The 15,043-nt window shown below is 47.8% G+C and overlaps 1 protein-coding gene across 1 annotated transcript; it reads right to left on the minus strand.

The window, feature by feature from the left end:
- Window positions 1-1,469: 1,469 nt before the first annotated feature.
- LOC118670995 (mediator of RNA polymerase II transcription subunit 25-like) lies at window positions 1,470-4,910 on the minus strand. Its single transcript, XM_036338702.1, has 2 exons — window positions 3,894-4,910; window positions 1,470-3,031 (listed from the first exon to the last, which is right to left on the minus strand). Exons 1-2 carry the CDS (start codon window positions 4,549-4,551, stop codon window positions 2,970-2,972), a joined length of 720 nt encoding a protein of 239 aa, XP_036194595.1. The 5' UTR covers window positions 4,552-4,910; the 3' UTR covers window positions 1,470-2,969.
- Window positions 4,911-15,043: the final 10,133 nt, after the last annotated feature.

Genomic DNA, 15,043 nt, shown 5'->3' on the forward strand with positions numbered 1-15,043 from the left:
TGCCCACCGCGGAGAGTGGGCAGAAGTTCACCGCTAAATTGCACACGGTCAGCAATGTAGGAGAGATGGTCAGTGTTCCCCAAAACAGGGGCTTACCATTTGTGGATACTAAATAGTAACAAAAAATAGATGTCGTAAGTGGCTCATCCATTTGACAAGTTATTTTGCTTTAAACAGCAGTGAATTATGAGACTATTGAGTATAGGTGATATGAATGAAGCAATCACATTAGGAAAGGTACATTTGCACCTGTAAAAGCACCAAATGTATTATCCAGATTCTCCTACACCAGTGGTTCTCAACCTCGGCTGCACATTAAATCACCTGGGAATCTTTTTAAAATCCTGATTTCTGGGCCTCATCCTCCGGAAATTCTGTTTCTTTGTTATGGGGTGAGGCCACAACATTAGTAACAAAGAAACAGAATTTCTGGAGGATGAGGCCCAGAAATCAGGATTTTAAAAAAAATTCCCAGGTGATTCTAATGTGCAGCCAAGATAGAGAACCACTGTCCTATAGGATGTTGTTTTTAAACCTGTAACTCCTGCCTTTCACACAACTGGTATTCTTTAATATATATTAAAGAGAAACATAAAATTGGTGTCACTAATAAAAGAGAAACATGCAAATTGGTGTCACTCTGCTATGCCCACCAGCCGATCAGGATGAGTTTGCAAATTAACCCAACAGAGATGGCGGTTAATATGCATATGCAGGCAGGGAGGGAAGACTGAAGGCTCCAGCCCCAGCGAAGACTGAAGACTGAAGAGGCTTGGCTTCTCTGCTGCGGTCAGAGCAAAGGCCTGGGTCCCGGGTGCCGGAGGAAAACTGGTGCTGGCAGCCAGGGAAAGGAAGGCCTATTGCATGAATCTCTTCGTGCAACGGGCCTCTAATATTAATATATATATAATTTTTTTATTGATTTCAGAGAGAGGAAGGGAAAGGGAAAGTTAGAAATATCAATGATGAGAGAGAATCATTGATTAGCTGCCTCCTGCACATTCCCTACTGGGGATCAAGCCCATAACCTGGCACATGCCCAGACCAGGAATCAAACTGTGACCTCTTGGTTCCTAGTAAACACTCAACCACTGAGCAACACCAACCAGGCGTAACTGACATTCTTATTGCTACATTTTTATTTGTTCTCTTTACTGGAGAATCCCAGGGACACTATTTTAAAGGGAATTTCTTACATACTTCTGAAAGAAATTGGATCTAAGCTTTATTATTACCATTTGTTATTATAGTTAAAATTTATAGTACACCTTTAAACATATATATTTATTTTATATATTTTTATTGATTTCAGGGAGAAAGGGAGAGGGAGAGATAGAAACATTAGTGATGAGAGAGAACCATTGATTGGCTGCCTCCTGCACACACACACCCCCCCACACACACACACTGGGGATCAAGCCACAACTTGGCATGTGCCCTTGACCGGAATTGAACCCGGGACCTTCAGTCCGCAGGCCAACGCTCTATTGACTGAGCCCGACCAGCTAGGGCTAAACATATTTATTTAAAATGAAATGTATTTAAATGTACAAAGTATGTTAAATAATGAGATTTCTTGTGATTTTTTTTAATACTACTAATTTAAAGCAGGAATGCACTTGCTTCACTTTCAATTGAATGTTTCTGGAATTGTTATCAAATATCACATTATCTCACTTAGTTTTGGAATCTAATAGACAAAATGAATTGACCAAAAAAATATGGCCTGAAGCACAGAGGCATGGAACAGACTGACACACCTTGCTGTGGGGGTGGAGGGATCAGGAGAAACCAAAGAGCTTAAATACTTATATGCGTAGCCCATGGACACAGACAATAGGGGGTGAAAACCTGGGGTGGGGGGCAGTGGGGGCTATGTGGAGGCAGGTAAAGGGAAAATAGGAGACTTCTGTAATACTGTCAACAATAAAAAATATCTGTATATATTTAAAAAATAATTTTTTTCTTAGCCAGAATTTGGGTGAGAGACTGTTAAAACTAATTAAAATGATAATTCTGGTTAAAAAAAAAATAAGTGAAGTATAAATTCAATGGTTTTGGTATATTATGGCATTATTATTTTTTAATTGTGATATAATATATATAATAAAATTTACCATTTTAAGTGCCCTATTGAGTGGTATTAAGTGCATCTGTGATGTTGTGCAACTATTGTAACTGTTCCCAAACCTTTTCATCCCCCAAGCAGAAACTCTGTACCATGCAATAATCCCCAAGCCTCTGGCGGCCTCTAGTAGACGGGGTATGAAATTGCTTATCTAGATAGCTCACAGAAATGGAAGCATGCAATAGTTGTCCTTTTGTCTGGCTCACATCACTCAGCATGTTTCAAGGTAAGCATGCATTTTTCTTGCTCAGGGGTGCGTGGGTCACTGAGCTAGCACTAGGCTGAGGTTGGGTTCAGCTCTGCTCATCACGGCTTCACATTTCCCTGCGACCAGCCATTTCCCAGGGTCTATTCTTCTCACTGAAGGTCACATCAGCCCAAGAGATCAAGCTATGCCAAGGAAGCACATTTAAGGCTTCCACTCTGTTACCTCCATCTAAATTCCATTGGCCAGACCAAGTCACCTGGGCAAGCTCAACATCCATGGGGCAGGGAAATATACTTGGCCCACTCTGGGAGAGGCTCAAAGCCAGGGCAAGGCAGAGAGTGAAGAATTGAGAATAATCCAATCTGCCACACATACAGACATACACAAGTAAATAAAGCCCCCCTCATCCCACCCTCACCCCTCGTTCTTTGTAACCACAGCAGAGATTGGACACAGACACACAGAGGAACAGGGGGAGACGATGGCCATCTACAAGCCAAGGAGAGAGGCCTTGGACATCCAGCCTCCAGAGTGGTGAGAGAATGCATTTCTGTTATTGAAGTCCTCGGTACAGTCCTGTTATCGCAGCCCAAGCCGCTGCAGGTCTTCTTTGGAACATCTCATTCTCCCCAGTTAGGAATACATACTGCAGTGAACATTCTCGGGCATTTGTTTGACGGTGGAAGTCTGACGATCTGTAGGAAACCAGGAAACATGTTGTGTCCTAGATTCTGGCAGATTTGCCGTTGCACCCCCGAAGGGCGTACATAGGGAACTTTCCATGTGCCTATGTGGAGACCAGAAGCTGCGGGATTTGTCTGTACTGGGACATTCACAGTTGCCGGAGCCAGGACTTCTCTTTTCACCTCTGACCTCTCCCTTCACTCCCATCCCACCCATGGGTCATTGTCCCCATCTGCTTGGCAGGGATCACAGCCAGATGGTGGACAGCCTGGGCTCTAACCACAGCCCACAGACTGTCTTTCCTCAAAGGTTCCCAGCAACCACTGCTCCATTTGGAGGAAGTCAGGATGAGTGGGTTCCAGACCCAAAGCTCAGAAGCATGTGACCTGGCAGTGGAGCCCCCGGGGGAAGCTGTGCTGGCCAGGGCTGGGCTGGTGGCAGTTGTAAGAGTGGGGGCCCCAGGTAGGGCAGCCCCAGGCCTGGTGTGGTGGTGTCAACAATGCAGGGACTCTTGGTGGTTGGAGGCAATGGAGAGAAGCTTGCTTGGAGGAGGCGGGGGGGCAGGAGGCACACCCTTGTCTGGGTCAGGAGTGGGTTGTGGAGGAGACTCCACAGTTGGCCCCAGGGTTCTGGGGCCAAAGGATAGGTGCGAAAGAGGCAGCTGGGAGCTGTCCTTGGAGGGCCTTGGGCAGTACCTGGGGGGAACCTGGGCAACACGCTTGGGCTGAGGCTGCCCCGAGGCTGCAGTGGCCTCCACAGTGCCCTGAGGCTCAGACTGTGGTTGGCGGACCTAGAGCAGATTCTGTGAGGAACTAGCCTGGTCCTCTGGAAGGGGGCTCAGCCCGGGCAGTGCCTGCTATGCCCCCAACTCACCTTTCTTGAGCTCCTGCCGCACAATCTGTGTCATTCTGTTGAGGAAGCCCTTCTGGTCATAGGGAATGAGGCCCATGAAGGTCTTCTTCTTGGGGGACAACAGGAGCATATATATGCGCAACTTGCTGTGGTCCATGAAGAGAAAGTGCACGAAGCCCCCACAGTCGTTGCCTATAGTGTGGTAGAGGCTTTTGTGGGACTCCAGGTCCAGGTTGGTGAAGGAGAACTGGACCCTCCTTGAGTTCCGGATATAATGGCCCAGTGGGATCAGCTGCTGCGAGGGGAACAAGTTCATGATCAGCTTCTGAGGCCACAGGTCTGTTTTCAGATTCTCACCATGATCCAAGTAGACCTGGCAAGGCAGTGACCGCATCAGCAGGGTGTCGGTGCCTGGTTTGAACTTCTCCTTCCACTTGAGGACCCTGCTCCATGCCAGGGATTTTTTGGAGATTGGCTGCTCCTCACTGAGGGCCAAGTCCCCTAGCGGGCCTGGTGAAGGGCCACTCTCCTCACCTTGGGATACCATGCCTACCATGGATGGTGACCCAGGCTGTGCAATGCGGGGCAGGCCCTGACCAGGGGTCACTGAGAACTGGTTCTTTTTTACGGTTTCTGTGTCCTTTTTTATGGTTTCCATGTCTTCTTTTATGGTTTCCATGTCCCCTTTTATGGTTCTGTGTCCTTTTATATGGTGTCCATGTCCTCTGGTATGGATTCCACGTCCCCTTTTATGGTTTCCATGTCCCCTTTTATGGTTTCCATGTCCTTTTTCATGGTTTCCATGTCACCTTTCATGGTTTCCGTGTCCTTTTTTACGGTTTTCACGTCCCCTTTTATGGTTTTCACGTCCCATTTTATGGTTTCCACGTCCCCTTTCATGGTTTCCGGGTCCTTTTGTATGGTTTCCGTGTCCCATTTTATGGTTTCCATGTCCCCTTTCATGGTTTCCGTGTCCTTTTTTATGGTTTCTGTGTCCTTTTTTATGGTTTCCATGTCCCATTTTATGGTTTCCATGTCCCTTTTCATGGTTTCTGTGTCCTTTTTTATGGTTTCCACGTCCCATTTTATGGTTTCCATGTCCCTTTTCATGGTTTCTGTGTCCTTTTTTATGGTTTCCACGTCCCATTTTATGGTTTCCATGTCCCTTTTCATGGTTTCCGTGTCCTTTTTTATGGTTTCCACGTCCCCTTTTATGGTTTCCACGTCCCATTTTATGGTTTTCATGTCCCATTTTATGGTTTCCATGTCCCCTTTCATGGTTTCCGTGTCCTTTTTTATGGTTTCCACATCCCCTTTTATGGTTTTCATGTCCCATTTTATGGTTTCCATGTCCCCTTTCATGGTTTCCGTGTCCTTTTTTATGGTTTCCACGTCCCCTTTTATGGTTTTCATGTCCCATTTTATGGTTTCCATGTCCCCTTTCATGGTTTTTGTGTCCTTTTTTATGGTTTCCACGTCCCCTTTTATGGTTTCCACGTCCCATTTTATGGTTTCCATGTCCCCTTTCATGGTTTTCATGTCCTTTTTCATGGTTTCCATGTCCCATTTTATGGTTTCCATGTCCCCTTTCATGGTTTCCGTGTCCTTTTTTACGGTTTCCACGTCCCATTTTATGGTTTCCACGTCCCCTTTCATGGTTTCCATGTACTTTTTTATGGTTTCCATGTACCCTTTTATGGTTTCCACATCCCATTTTATGGTTTCCATATCTTTTTTTAATCCTCACCCAAGGATATATTTTTTATTGATTCTAGACTAAAAGGAAGAGAGAGGCAGAGAGAGATAGAGATAGAAACATCAATATGAGAAACATTGGTTCCCTCCCATATGTTCCCAACCAGGGTTTCATCCAACAACCTGGGTATGTGCCCTAACTGGGAATCGAACCAGTGACCCTTTGGAGATGGGACAATGCTCCAAACAACTGAGCCACTTCAGCCAGGGCTCCATGTCCTTTTTTATGCTGTTAAAGTTCTAAGTTCAACTATTGTTCCCCTAAGCTCACTGAGTACCATCATTATAAACAGTGTTTGGAACTATGCATCTATTAGATTGCTTGTCTCCCTTCTGTTTAGTTCTTTTTCTGGACTTTTGTTCTGTTCTTTCCTTTGGGACATGTTTATTTGTCTCCCCCTCTTTGGCATCTTCCCTGTGTCTGCTTCTGTGTACTAGGTAGAGCTGCTATGTGTCCTGGGCTTCGTAAAGTGGCCTAATATAGTAGCTGTCCTGTAGGGTCCAGTGGCACAGTCTCCTGATCACCTAAGCTGCGCACTCCAGTTGTGCCCCCAACCTACACCATCATGTGCTCTGTACACCCTCCTAATGTAGTTGAGCCTCAATTGCTGTAGGCACCTCAATGGGAGTTATTTACCCCCAGGTCGATCAGCTGCAAGCACCAACCACTGTGGAAGGTCAACTGTGCAAGGGCGTACCCCACAGAGCTGGACTTACCTCAGTGGGGCAGTGGTGCCTGCTGAGTCCACCCCTTGAGTGTGTCCCCTGTGGAGGAAGTTGGTGGTGCTTCAACATGGTCTGAAGCTGTCCACCAGGTGTGCTGGCTCTGGGGCCTCCTAGGAGGTGCTGGCCCAGGTCAACCACTACCTGTGTTCTGCCCAGGGCTATTGGGCTTGAGCTACAAAGCAATCTGCAAAGGCTGCTACTTGTGCTAAGTTTGGAGATGCCCAGGAGACGCCAAGATGTGAACCAAAGCCAGATGCTGCTAGTGCTGGGCCTGGGGCCACTTTGTGAGAGGTACTGCATGCTGAGGCTAGATGCTGCTTATCTGAGTGATTTTAGAAAAGTCTGAAGCATGAGCAAAGACAGGCCATTATATTAAAAGCCAGTTGGATGGGGCAGGGACTCAGATATGGCCCTTGCCTATAGGCTCTTTGGACATATTTATTTGTCTCCCCCTCTTTGGCATCTTCCCTGTGTCTGCTTCTGTGTACTAGGTAGAGCTGCTATGTGTCCTGGGCTTCGTAAAAAAAAAAAAAAAAAAAAAAAAAAAAAACCATACACACACACAAAAAAAAAACCCACCAAAAAAACAATGGCCCTGCCCTTGCCTGTGTTGCTCAGGGTAAGAGCTTCAGCCCATGCACTGAAGGGTTTCACTTTTCTGCACTGAAGGGTTTCACTTCCCTGCCCCTAGTTGGGGCGCATGTGGGAGGCAACCACTTGATGTCTCTCTCTCATCTCTCTCTCTCTCTCTCTCTCTCTCTCTCTCTCTCTCTCTCTCTCTCTCTTTCCCTTCTCCCTTCCTCCCTCTTTTCCATTCTCTCTGAAAAGCAGTAGAAATATCCTCAGGAGAGGATTAACAAAACAACAAAACAAACAATTCCATTTCCAGTTTCTTTCAAGCAGCTGCCTCAGCAATGGACTCAGAGGCAGTGAATCTGAATGAGTGCCCGGGCACTGCTGGGACTCCAGGAGCCCTCCCTCCCTTTGGCCTTAATCCCCACTCATTTCTACAGCCAGAAGTTATGGGGATTTCTCTTCCAGCCCTGGGACCCTGGGGTAGGAGGCCTGGTGTGAGGCTGGGACAGCCGAGATATCCCTCCCAATTTTCAGCCCGTTCCATGTCTGGGCCCCACATACCAGGCTCAATGTGGCTTCTTCTTTAAACCTCTAGTTGTAGGACTTCTCTTCAGCGAGATTTCAGGCAGTTCTGGATGATGGTTGTTCTGTAGTTTAGTTGTAATTTTTATGTGGTTGTGAGAGCCAGGCTGTGTTTACGTGACCGGGTTTCCCCTTGCCTTTCTTCAGCTAAATGGATGGTCCCTTCCTGTGCCATCCCTGATCACTACTTCCTACTTCCTACTTCCTTTTTTGCTATTGCCCTCCTTCTGGGCGGGCAGATAAAGCCACTACTTCCTCCAGCTCAGATACTCCCAGAACAACCAGAAGGGGTCAGTATTTTTTTTTTTTAATATATTTTATTGATTTTCCACAGAGAGGAAGGGAGAAAGATAGAGAGTTAGAAACATCGATGGGAGAGAAACATCGATCAGCCGCCTCCTGCACATCTCCTACTGGGGATGTGCCCGCAACCCAGGTACATGCCCTTGACCGGAATCGAACCTGGGACCCTTCAGTCCGCAGGCTGACGCTCTATCCACTGAACCAAACCGGTTTTGGCGGTCAGTATTTTTTTTAAATATATTTTATTGATTTTTTACAGAAAGGAAGGGAGAAGGATAGAGAGTTAGAAACATTGATGAGAGAGAAACATCGATCAGCTGCCTCTTGCACATCCCCTACTGGGGACGTGCCCGCAACCAAGGTACATGCCCTTGACCGGAATCGAACCTGGGACCTTTGAGTCCACAGGCTGATGCTCTATCCACTGAGCCAAACCGGTTAGGGCAGGGGTCAGTATTACAATTGCCCCTCATTTACAGACATGCAAACCCAAGGACAAGCAGTACCTGCCCACGTTCAAAGCTCTGGTAGCAGCGGAGGCAGGATTCCATCCCGAGTCAGATGACTGCGCTGGCATCTCACCCCCAGCAGCAGCTCCTGACAGTGTTTCCTCACTTCTGCACGCCTTCAAATAACTTTGAGAAATATCTAAGCACGTCCTTGCATGATGTTCAGTGGATATCTCAACTTTCTCATAAGCGCAGTTACAAAGGATGTAATTTCCAATACATATATGCTGATTTAATTAAATAAATAAAACTGCATATATGATTTTTAACATGCATCCAACGAAGTCTAAATAGCCCATGGAGCCCGGCCAGCACGGCTTAGTGGTTGAGCATCGACCTATGAACCAGGAGGTCATGGTTCAATTCCCTGTCAGGGCACATGTCCAGGTTGCAGGCTCGATCCCCAGTGCAGGGCGTGCGGGAGGCAGCTGATCAATGATTCCCTCTCATCATTGATGTTTCTATCTCTCTCTCCCTCTCCCTTCCTCTCTGAAATCAAGAAAAAATATATTAAAAAATAATAAATAAAAAGTGTAGAGTGGGTCAAGAGGCTGGGTGAGTGACACAGTTCCCAGGGAAGGAAGCAGGCCAGGAGCAAGGCCCTATGTGGGGAGGGAGTCACCTGTGGTGCTTGGGAGGCGGCACAGGTTCCCAGGCCTGGCCCCTTCCCCACCCAACTTGGTGATGTGGAAGGACTTGGCTGCGGGCCCACGTGTCTCATCTCATTATTCCGGCTGTGACAAGCCAGAAGCCAGGGCGCAGCCAGCTGGGCAAGTCCAGGGAGGCTCAGAGAGGCCGACTGTAGGGAGGAAACTTCCCTCAGACACGCCCCGTGGGAAGCAGCCAGTGGTTCCTTGTCACCCGTCCAGGGCAGTGGAAGGCCAGCCTGCCCGCTCCATTTGGACTGGGTGCGTGGACGTGTGAGTCCGCCTGTTGTTGCTGGAAGCTTCTGAGGGTCGTTGTGCAGAATCGTGCCAGCGGAGCTCTGAGAAGGAAGGGCTCACCCTGACAGCTGGGATGTTCTTCAATGGGCTCTGCTCTTCCCCACCCTGTGGCCAGAGGGAGCCATCACAGACGCTCATCAGGCTGGTCTGGGCGCTGTGTAACAGCTTCAGTAGTTCCCACCATCGCTGAGATAAAGACCAAAGTCCTCCTGTGCCCCCTGACATCTGACCTGTTGAGGTCACTCTTCGCACCCCTCAGCACCCCCCACACGACCTCTACACTCCTGGGGCCCCATTCCCTCCCGCCTCCCCCAGCGAATTCCTGCTGTGCCGACCTGTCATGACCTCAGAGAGGCCTCCTGACCCCTGGGCTAGGTCAGCGTCCCTGCTCTGTATTCTCATGGCTCTTGCTCCCCTGACCTTAATGCTCACCCAAGTTCAATGTCATGACTTCTCATTTGCTGCCTTTCCCTCTGGACTGTAGGCACCACCACAGCACGGGCCACGCTGTCGGCCGTGCATGGCCTGCGGTGGGCCCTGAGCATTTGATGATGGAGGAAATGCTCTCAGCTCTACCCTAATTGCTTGTCTTTCTTGGAGGGTGGGGACTGCAGTTGGCTCATCTCTGTATCCCCAACTTTTAGTCTGATCCAAGTCCCATGCCCTAGTTCAGGGGTCCTCAAACTTTTTAAACAGGGGGCCAGTTCTCTGTCCCTCAGACTGTTGGAGGGCTGGACTATAGTTAAAAAAACAAACAAAACAAAACAAAACTATGAACAAATTCCTATGCACACTGCACATATCTTATTTTGAAGTAAAAAAACCAAAACGGGAACAAATATAATATTTGTACTTGCATGTGGCCCGCGGGCCGTAGTTTGAGGACCCCTGCTAGTTCCAAAGATATATAGGCTCCGATTTCAGGAACCAAGTGGGCCTTTCCCTGAACTGGCCAGGAGTGGGCTTCAAGGTCCACACCCACTCTCCACATACAGGTGAGAGGGCAGCGAGGTCCCCTAACCAGAGGAGATGAAAGAGTCACAGCACTCACCTCGCAGGCCTTCCCACTCTGTCCCCTCTGACGGGTGACACAGGTGGTGGTGGGTGTGGTCCCAGCAGCCCTGGGGCCCAAGGAGCAGGGCCTGCCCCTGCCAGCTTCAGGCCTGGAACAGGAAGTGGTTTTGCCTGCAGTTCCAACAGGGATCGTGTCAGTGGCAGGTGGTATCAGTGCTTGCCCTGACCCCCCAGGCTGTGGAGACACAGCCACGAGGCCCCCTTCCTCACAGGGCTAATGGGCATCATGGTTCTTACCTGTGGAAGTCAGGCATCTGGGGGCTGGGCTGCTGAAACATGCATCCTTTCGAATTTTATCACTAAAATCTACTCCCGCACCTGTACTTCAAACATAGCGTTTGTGCCTGAAATTGCACAACCACATTGTGGCAAAGTTGCATCATCTGGCTCATAATTAAGGTTTAGAGCAGTGGTTCTCAACCTTCCGGCCCTTTAAATACAGCTCCTCATGTTGTGACCCAACCATAAAATTATTTTCGTGGCTACTTCATAACTGTAATGTTGCTACTGTTATGAATTGTCATGTAAATATCTGAGATGCAGGATGGTCTTAGGCGACCCCTGTGAAAGGGTCGTTCGGCCGCCAAAGGGGTCACGACCCACAGGTTGAGAACCGCTGGTCTAGAGGCTTCAGCTAGTTTAGGTGACAGTCTGGTGGCTGAAGGGAAAAGTTTGGTTACAAAGTGGCATTTGCTGGGAGATCAGGGTCCCTCCAGCGCCTCGTACATACATACATAGGAGGCACTCCGTAAGTGTTTGTGGAATAAATGAATGCTGTAAAGTCTGCTGTCTTGAGTCTGTGGGTCTTTTTCTACTCATAAGTTTGGCCCTGATTAGAGAGAGGAAGGAGGGTTGGAGAGAGCCAGGGAAAGGAAGAGAGAGAGAGGGTGGGGTGAGAAAGAAACATCAATCGGTTGCCTCCCACAGGCGCCTCAACTGGGGATTAAACCCACAACCGAGGTATGTGCCCTGAGTGAGAATCGAACCTGCAAATTTTTGGTGTAAAGGACGACGCTCCAACCACCTGAGCAACTGGCCCAGGTCAGAGCAGGTCCTTGCTCCGTGAAGGGAAGCAGGAAGTGGCCACACCGAACTGATTCACCCTCACAACCTTTCGGCCCTAGAGCAGGAGGGGTGCTCGTCAGTGAGCCACAGGTAGACAGTGTTGGCAGAACGTGCACACGTCAAGAAGTGGAACAAAACCACTGAGTTAGTTTTGTGGGGCATTTCCACTTTCTGGTAAGAACACAACACAAATGCGTGCGTAAACAAAGTACGTACAAATTGTGTCATTTCAGCGATTCTGCCTACAAGTTCAACGCTCTCATATCTGCATTTAAAATGGCATTGCACAATATAAAGATGACTGGTGAAATTCATGCTCATAATTTTGAACTTTACTTTTTTTTTCCTTAAGACATTAAATGGCAAATTTAAAAAACACCATGAGAAATCAACGAAAAGACTGCAGCAGAAAAGAAAAAGCTTTCTATCTTAATACCATTACTGCCACTTTTTTTCCTTTTGTTTTGAACAAGGGACCCCACGTTTTCATTTTGCACTGGACCCCACAAATTATGCAAGCAGACCCTGCTGTCACCAGCAATGCATATTGTCATTTTTAAATATATGCACTGACAAGGATGTGGAGCTACTGGAAGTCTCATACATAGCTGGTGGGATGCAAGATGGTGCAGGACTTCAGCAATCAGTTTGGCAATTTCTTGTAAAGTTATCTATACACCTAGCCTTAGCCTGTTTGGCTCAGTGGACAGAGTGTCAGCCAGCAGATTGAAGGGTCCCAGGTTCGATTCTGGTCAGGGACACATGGTCCCCAGTAGGGGGAGTGCAGGAGGCAGGTCATCAGTGATTCTCATCATTGATATTTCTATCTCTCTCTCTTCCTTCCTCTCTGAAATCGATTGAAAAAAAATTTTTTTTAAACACATTATCTATACACCTATCATAAAACCCAGCAATCTCACTCCTAGGTATTTATCTAAGTGAAATGAGAACTTACATTCATACAAAAACCTATACAGTAATATCTACAGTGGCTTTATTCATAAACTAGAGGCCTAATGCACGAAATTAATGCAACAGTGGGCCTCCTTTCCCCCAGCTGCCAGCACCAGCTTCCCTCTGGCACCCGGGATCCGGGCTTCCCTCACAACCCCAGCTTCATCCAGGAGGTCATCCAGAAGGACGTCTGGTCTAATTAGCATATTATACTTTTATTATTATAGAGACCCCAAACCAGAAACAACTCGGAGTCCTTCCGCTGGGAAATGGATAAACAAACTGTGGTACATCCCTGCAATGAAACACTACTTGGCAATGAAAAGCAGCTGCCCATTGACACACAACCACCACATGGATGAACCCCAGGCGCATACGCTGAGAGAGAGAAGCCAGGCTCAAAAGGCTCACACTACGTGATTCCATTCTCGGACAATCGGGAATGGCAAACTTCAGGGAGAAATAACAGATCAGTGGTTGCCAGGGGGTGGGGGATAGGGGAAGCTCCAGAAGGGGCCAGAAATTTTTGCAATTCTGGAAATACTCTGTATCTTGATCATGACTGTATTCATTTCAACAAAACTCATAGAGCTGTACACTAACACGGGTAAACTTTACTGCACCTAAGTTATACCTTAATTTTCATTGTAATTTTTTAAAGCTTCTGCAAATTTGCTGGCCAAAATTGGAGCTGCCACCGTTTTCATGCATCAGAAATCGAGAACAATGGACTAGGAACTCAAAAGTAGACAACTCGCTGCCCTGGCCTAGTAGCTCAGTTGGTTAGAGCATCATCCCAATATGCCAAGGGTGCAGGCTTAATCCCTGCTCAGGGCACATACAAGAAGTAATGAATGAATAAATAAATAGAACAACAAATCAATGTTTTTCTCTCCCTTCCATTCTCTCTCTCTCTCTCTCTCTCTCTCTCTCTCTCAATAAATAAAACCAAAAATAAGAAAGTAGGGATCTGAGAGAGCAAAGGGGCTTTGCAGCGTGGGCCCTGTGAAGTAAGCTGTGGTTTTGCTGGGTGCCAAGGATGAGCCGCTGAAGACCGCCGCGGGAACACTGCTGGGCTCCTGGCCTGCTGTGCTGAGCTGATTATATGCAGAATGGACTGATCAGTGTTGACAGCGAGCTATTTACCCGTCTAGTGAATTATGCCAACTAATTTCCAACCTAATCGCATGTCTCAGGTCACTGCTCATGAGTCTATACCCATGGTCGGCAAACTGCAGCTCGCGAGCCACATGTGGCTGTTTGGCCCCTTGAGTGTGGCTCTTCCTAAGCCTTAGGAGTACCCTAAATAAGTTAATAACAATGTACCTACCTATATAGTTTAAGTTAAAAAAATTTGGCTCTCAAAAGAAATTTCAATCGTTGTACTGTTGATATTTGGCTCTGTTGACTAATGAGTTTGCCGACCACTGGTCTATACTATTTTCATGCCGCTGCAAGCCTTGATGGGGCAGTGGTAGGGAGAGGGTGGCAGCTGCCCCATAAGGCCAAACAGGCCCCCTGCTCCTCCAGGCTCCTGGGCCTGCAGGCCAGGCTCTCAGTGTGGCTGCCCCCAGACACCCTCTGGAATCCCATGTGTGTACATTCTACCTGGGTTAGCTGGCCTCTGCCCCATCTCTTCACCCAACAAGCATTGATTGAATGCCTACTACCTGCCAGCTCCAAATTGGGCCAGGCATTGGGGTGGTGGTGCCAAAAGCTAAGTCATGACTTGCCTGACCTCCTACCCCGTACGCCAAATTGCTCACAGTCTAAAGGAGAAGATTCTCACTTAAACCAGCAGATGGGAGTGAAGGCTTTGGAGGCAAACCCAATCCAGGCTCTGCCGTTGGATCCCAGAGGATTGTATTTCACCTCCCTCTGCCTCAGTTTCCTCACCTACAAACACGTTGCAGAGCTGGTAGGATGCAGTGTGTATGTAAGGAGACGATCCACTCCCTCCCTGGTCCCCAGTGCTGTCCTCTCCCCTAGGACGTCTCATAGTCTGGATTTGCCTGATTGGCTCTTCCTTCTGGGGTCACTTGAAAAACACTTTAAAGAAACAGTCAATGCCCAGCTGGCGTGGCTCAGTGGTTGAGCATCAACCTATAAACCAGGAGATCACTGGTTCAATTCCCAGTCAGGGCACATATTCAGGTTGCGGGTTTGACCCCCAGCGTGGAGCGTGCGAGGCAGCCAGTCAATAATTCTCTCTCATCATTGATGTTTCTATCTCTCTTTTATTCTCCCTTTCTCTCTGAAATAAATTTTAAAAATTTTAAAAAATTAAACAGTAAAAATCCAGGTTGTGCATTTGGCAGGAATATCCCAGAAGTGATGGCGTGCTCTTCTCACCGCATCCTGTCAGGTGGCTCAAGCTTTGGTTCGACTTGTCCCATTATTGAGAAGGACCACTGTGATCGCTTGATTAGGGTGGGGTCTGACAGGCTTCTCAGTTGTAAAGTTTCAACTAGATCAACTATGTAAAAGGCTCAGAAAAATATTGTGCTGTCTTAGGCTAAAGAGTGGAGCAGTGGATAGAGTGTCAGCCTGAGGACTGAAGGGTCCCAGGTTCAATTCCAGTCGAGGGCGCATGCCTGGGGTACGGGCTCGATCCCCATTAGGGGCGTGCAGGAGGCAGCTGACCAATGATTCTCTCTCATCACTGATGTTTCTGTCTCTCTCC

This window comes from Myotis myotis, unplaced genomic scaffold, assembly GCF_014108235.1.
Source record: "Myotis myotis isolate mMyoMyo1 unplaced genomic scaffold, mMyoMyo1.p scaffold_m19_p_16, whole genome shotgun sequence".
Lineage (NCBI taxonomy): Eukaryota > Metazoa > Chordata > Mammalia > Chiroptera > Vespertilionidae > Myotis > Myotis myotis.

Excerpts from the sequence above, each read along its gene's own strand:
- LOC118670995 (XM_036338702.1), bottom strand. The coding sequence starts at position 4,551 with ATGGAAACCATAAAAGAAGACATGGAAACCATAAAAAAGGACACAGAA. Across the intron at positions 3,032-3,893 it reads GCGGCAGGAGCTCAAGAAAG|ATCGTCAGACTTCCACCGTC; the intron begins GTGAGTTGGGGG and ends GGTTTCCTACAG.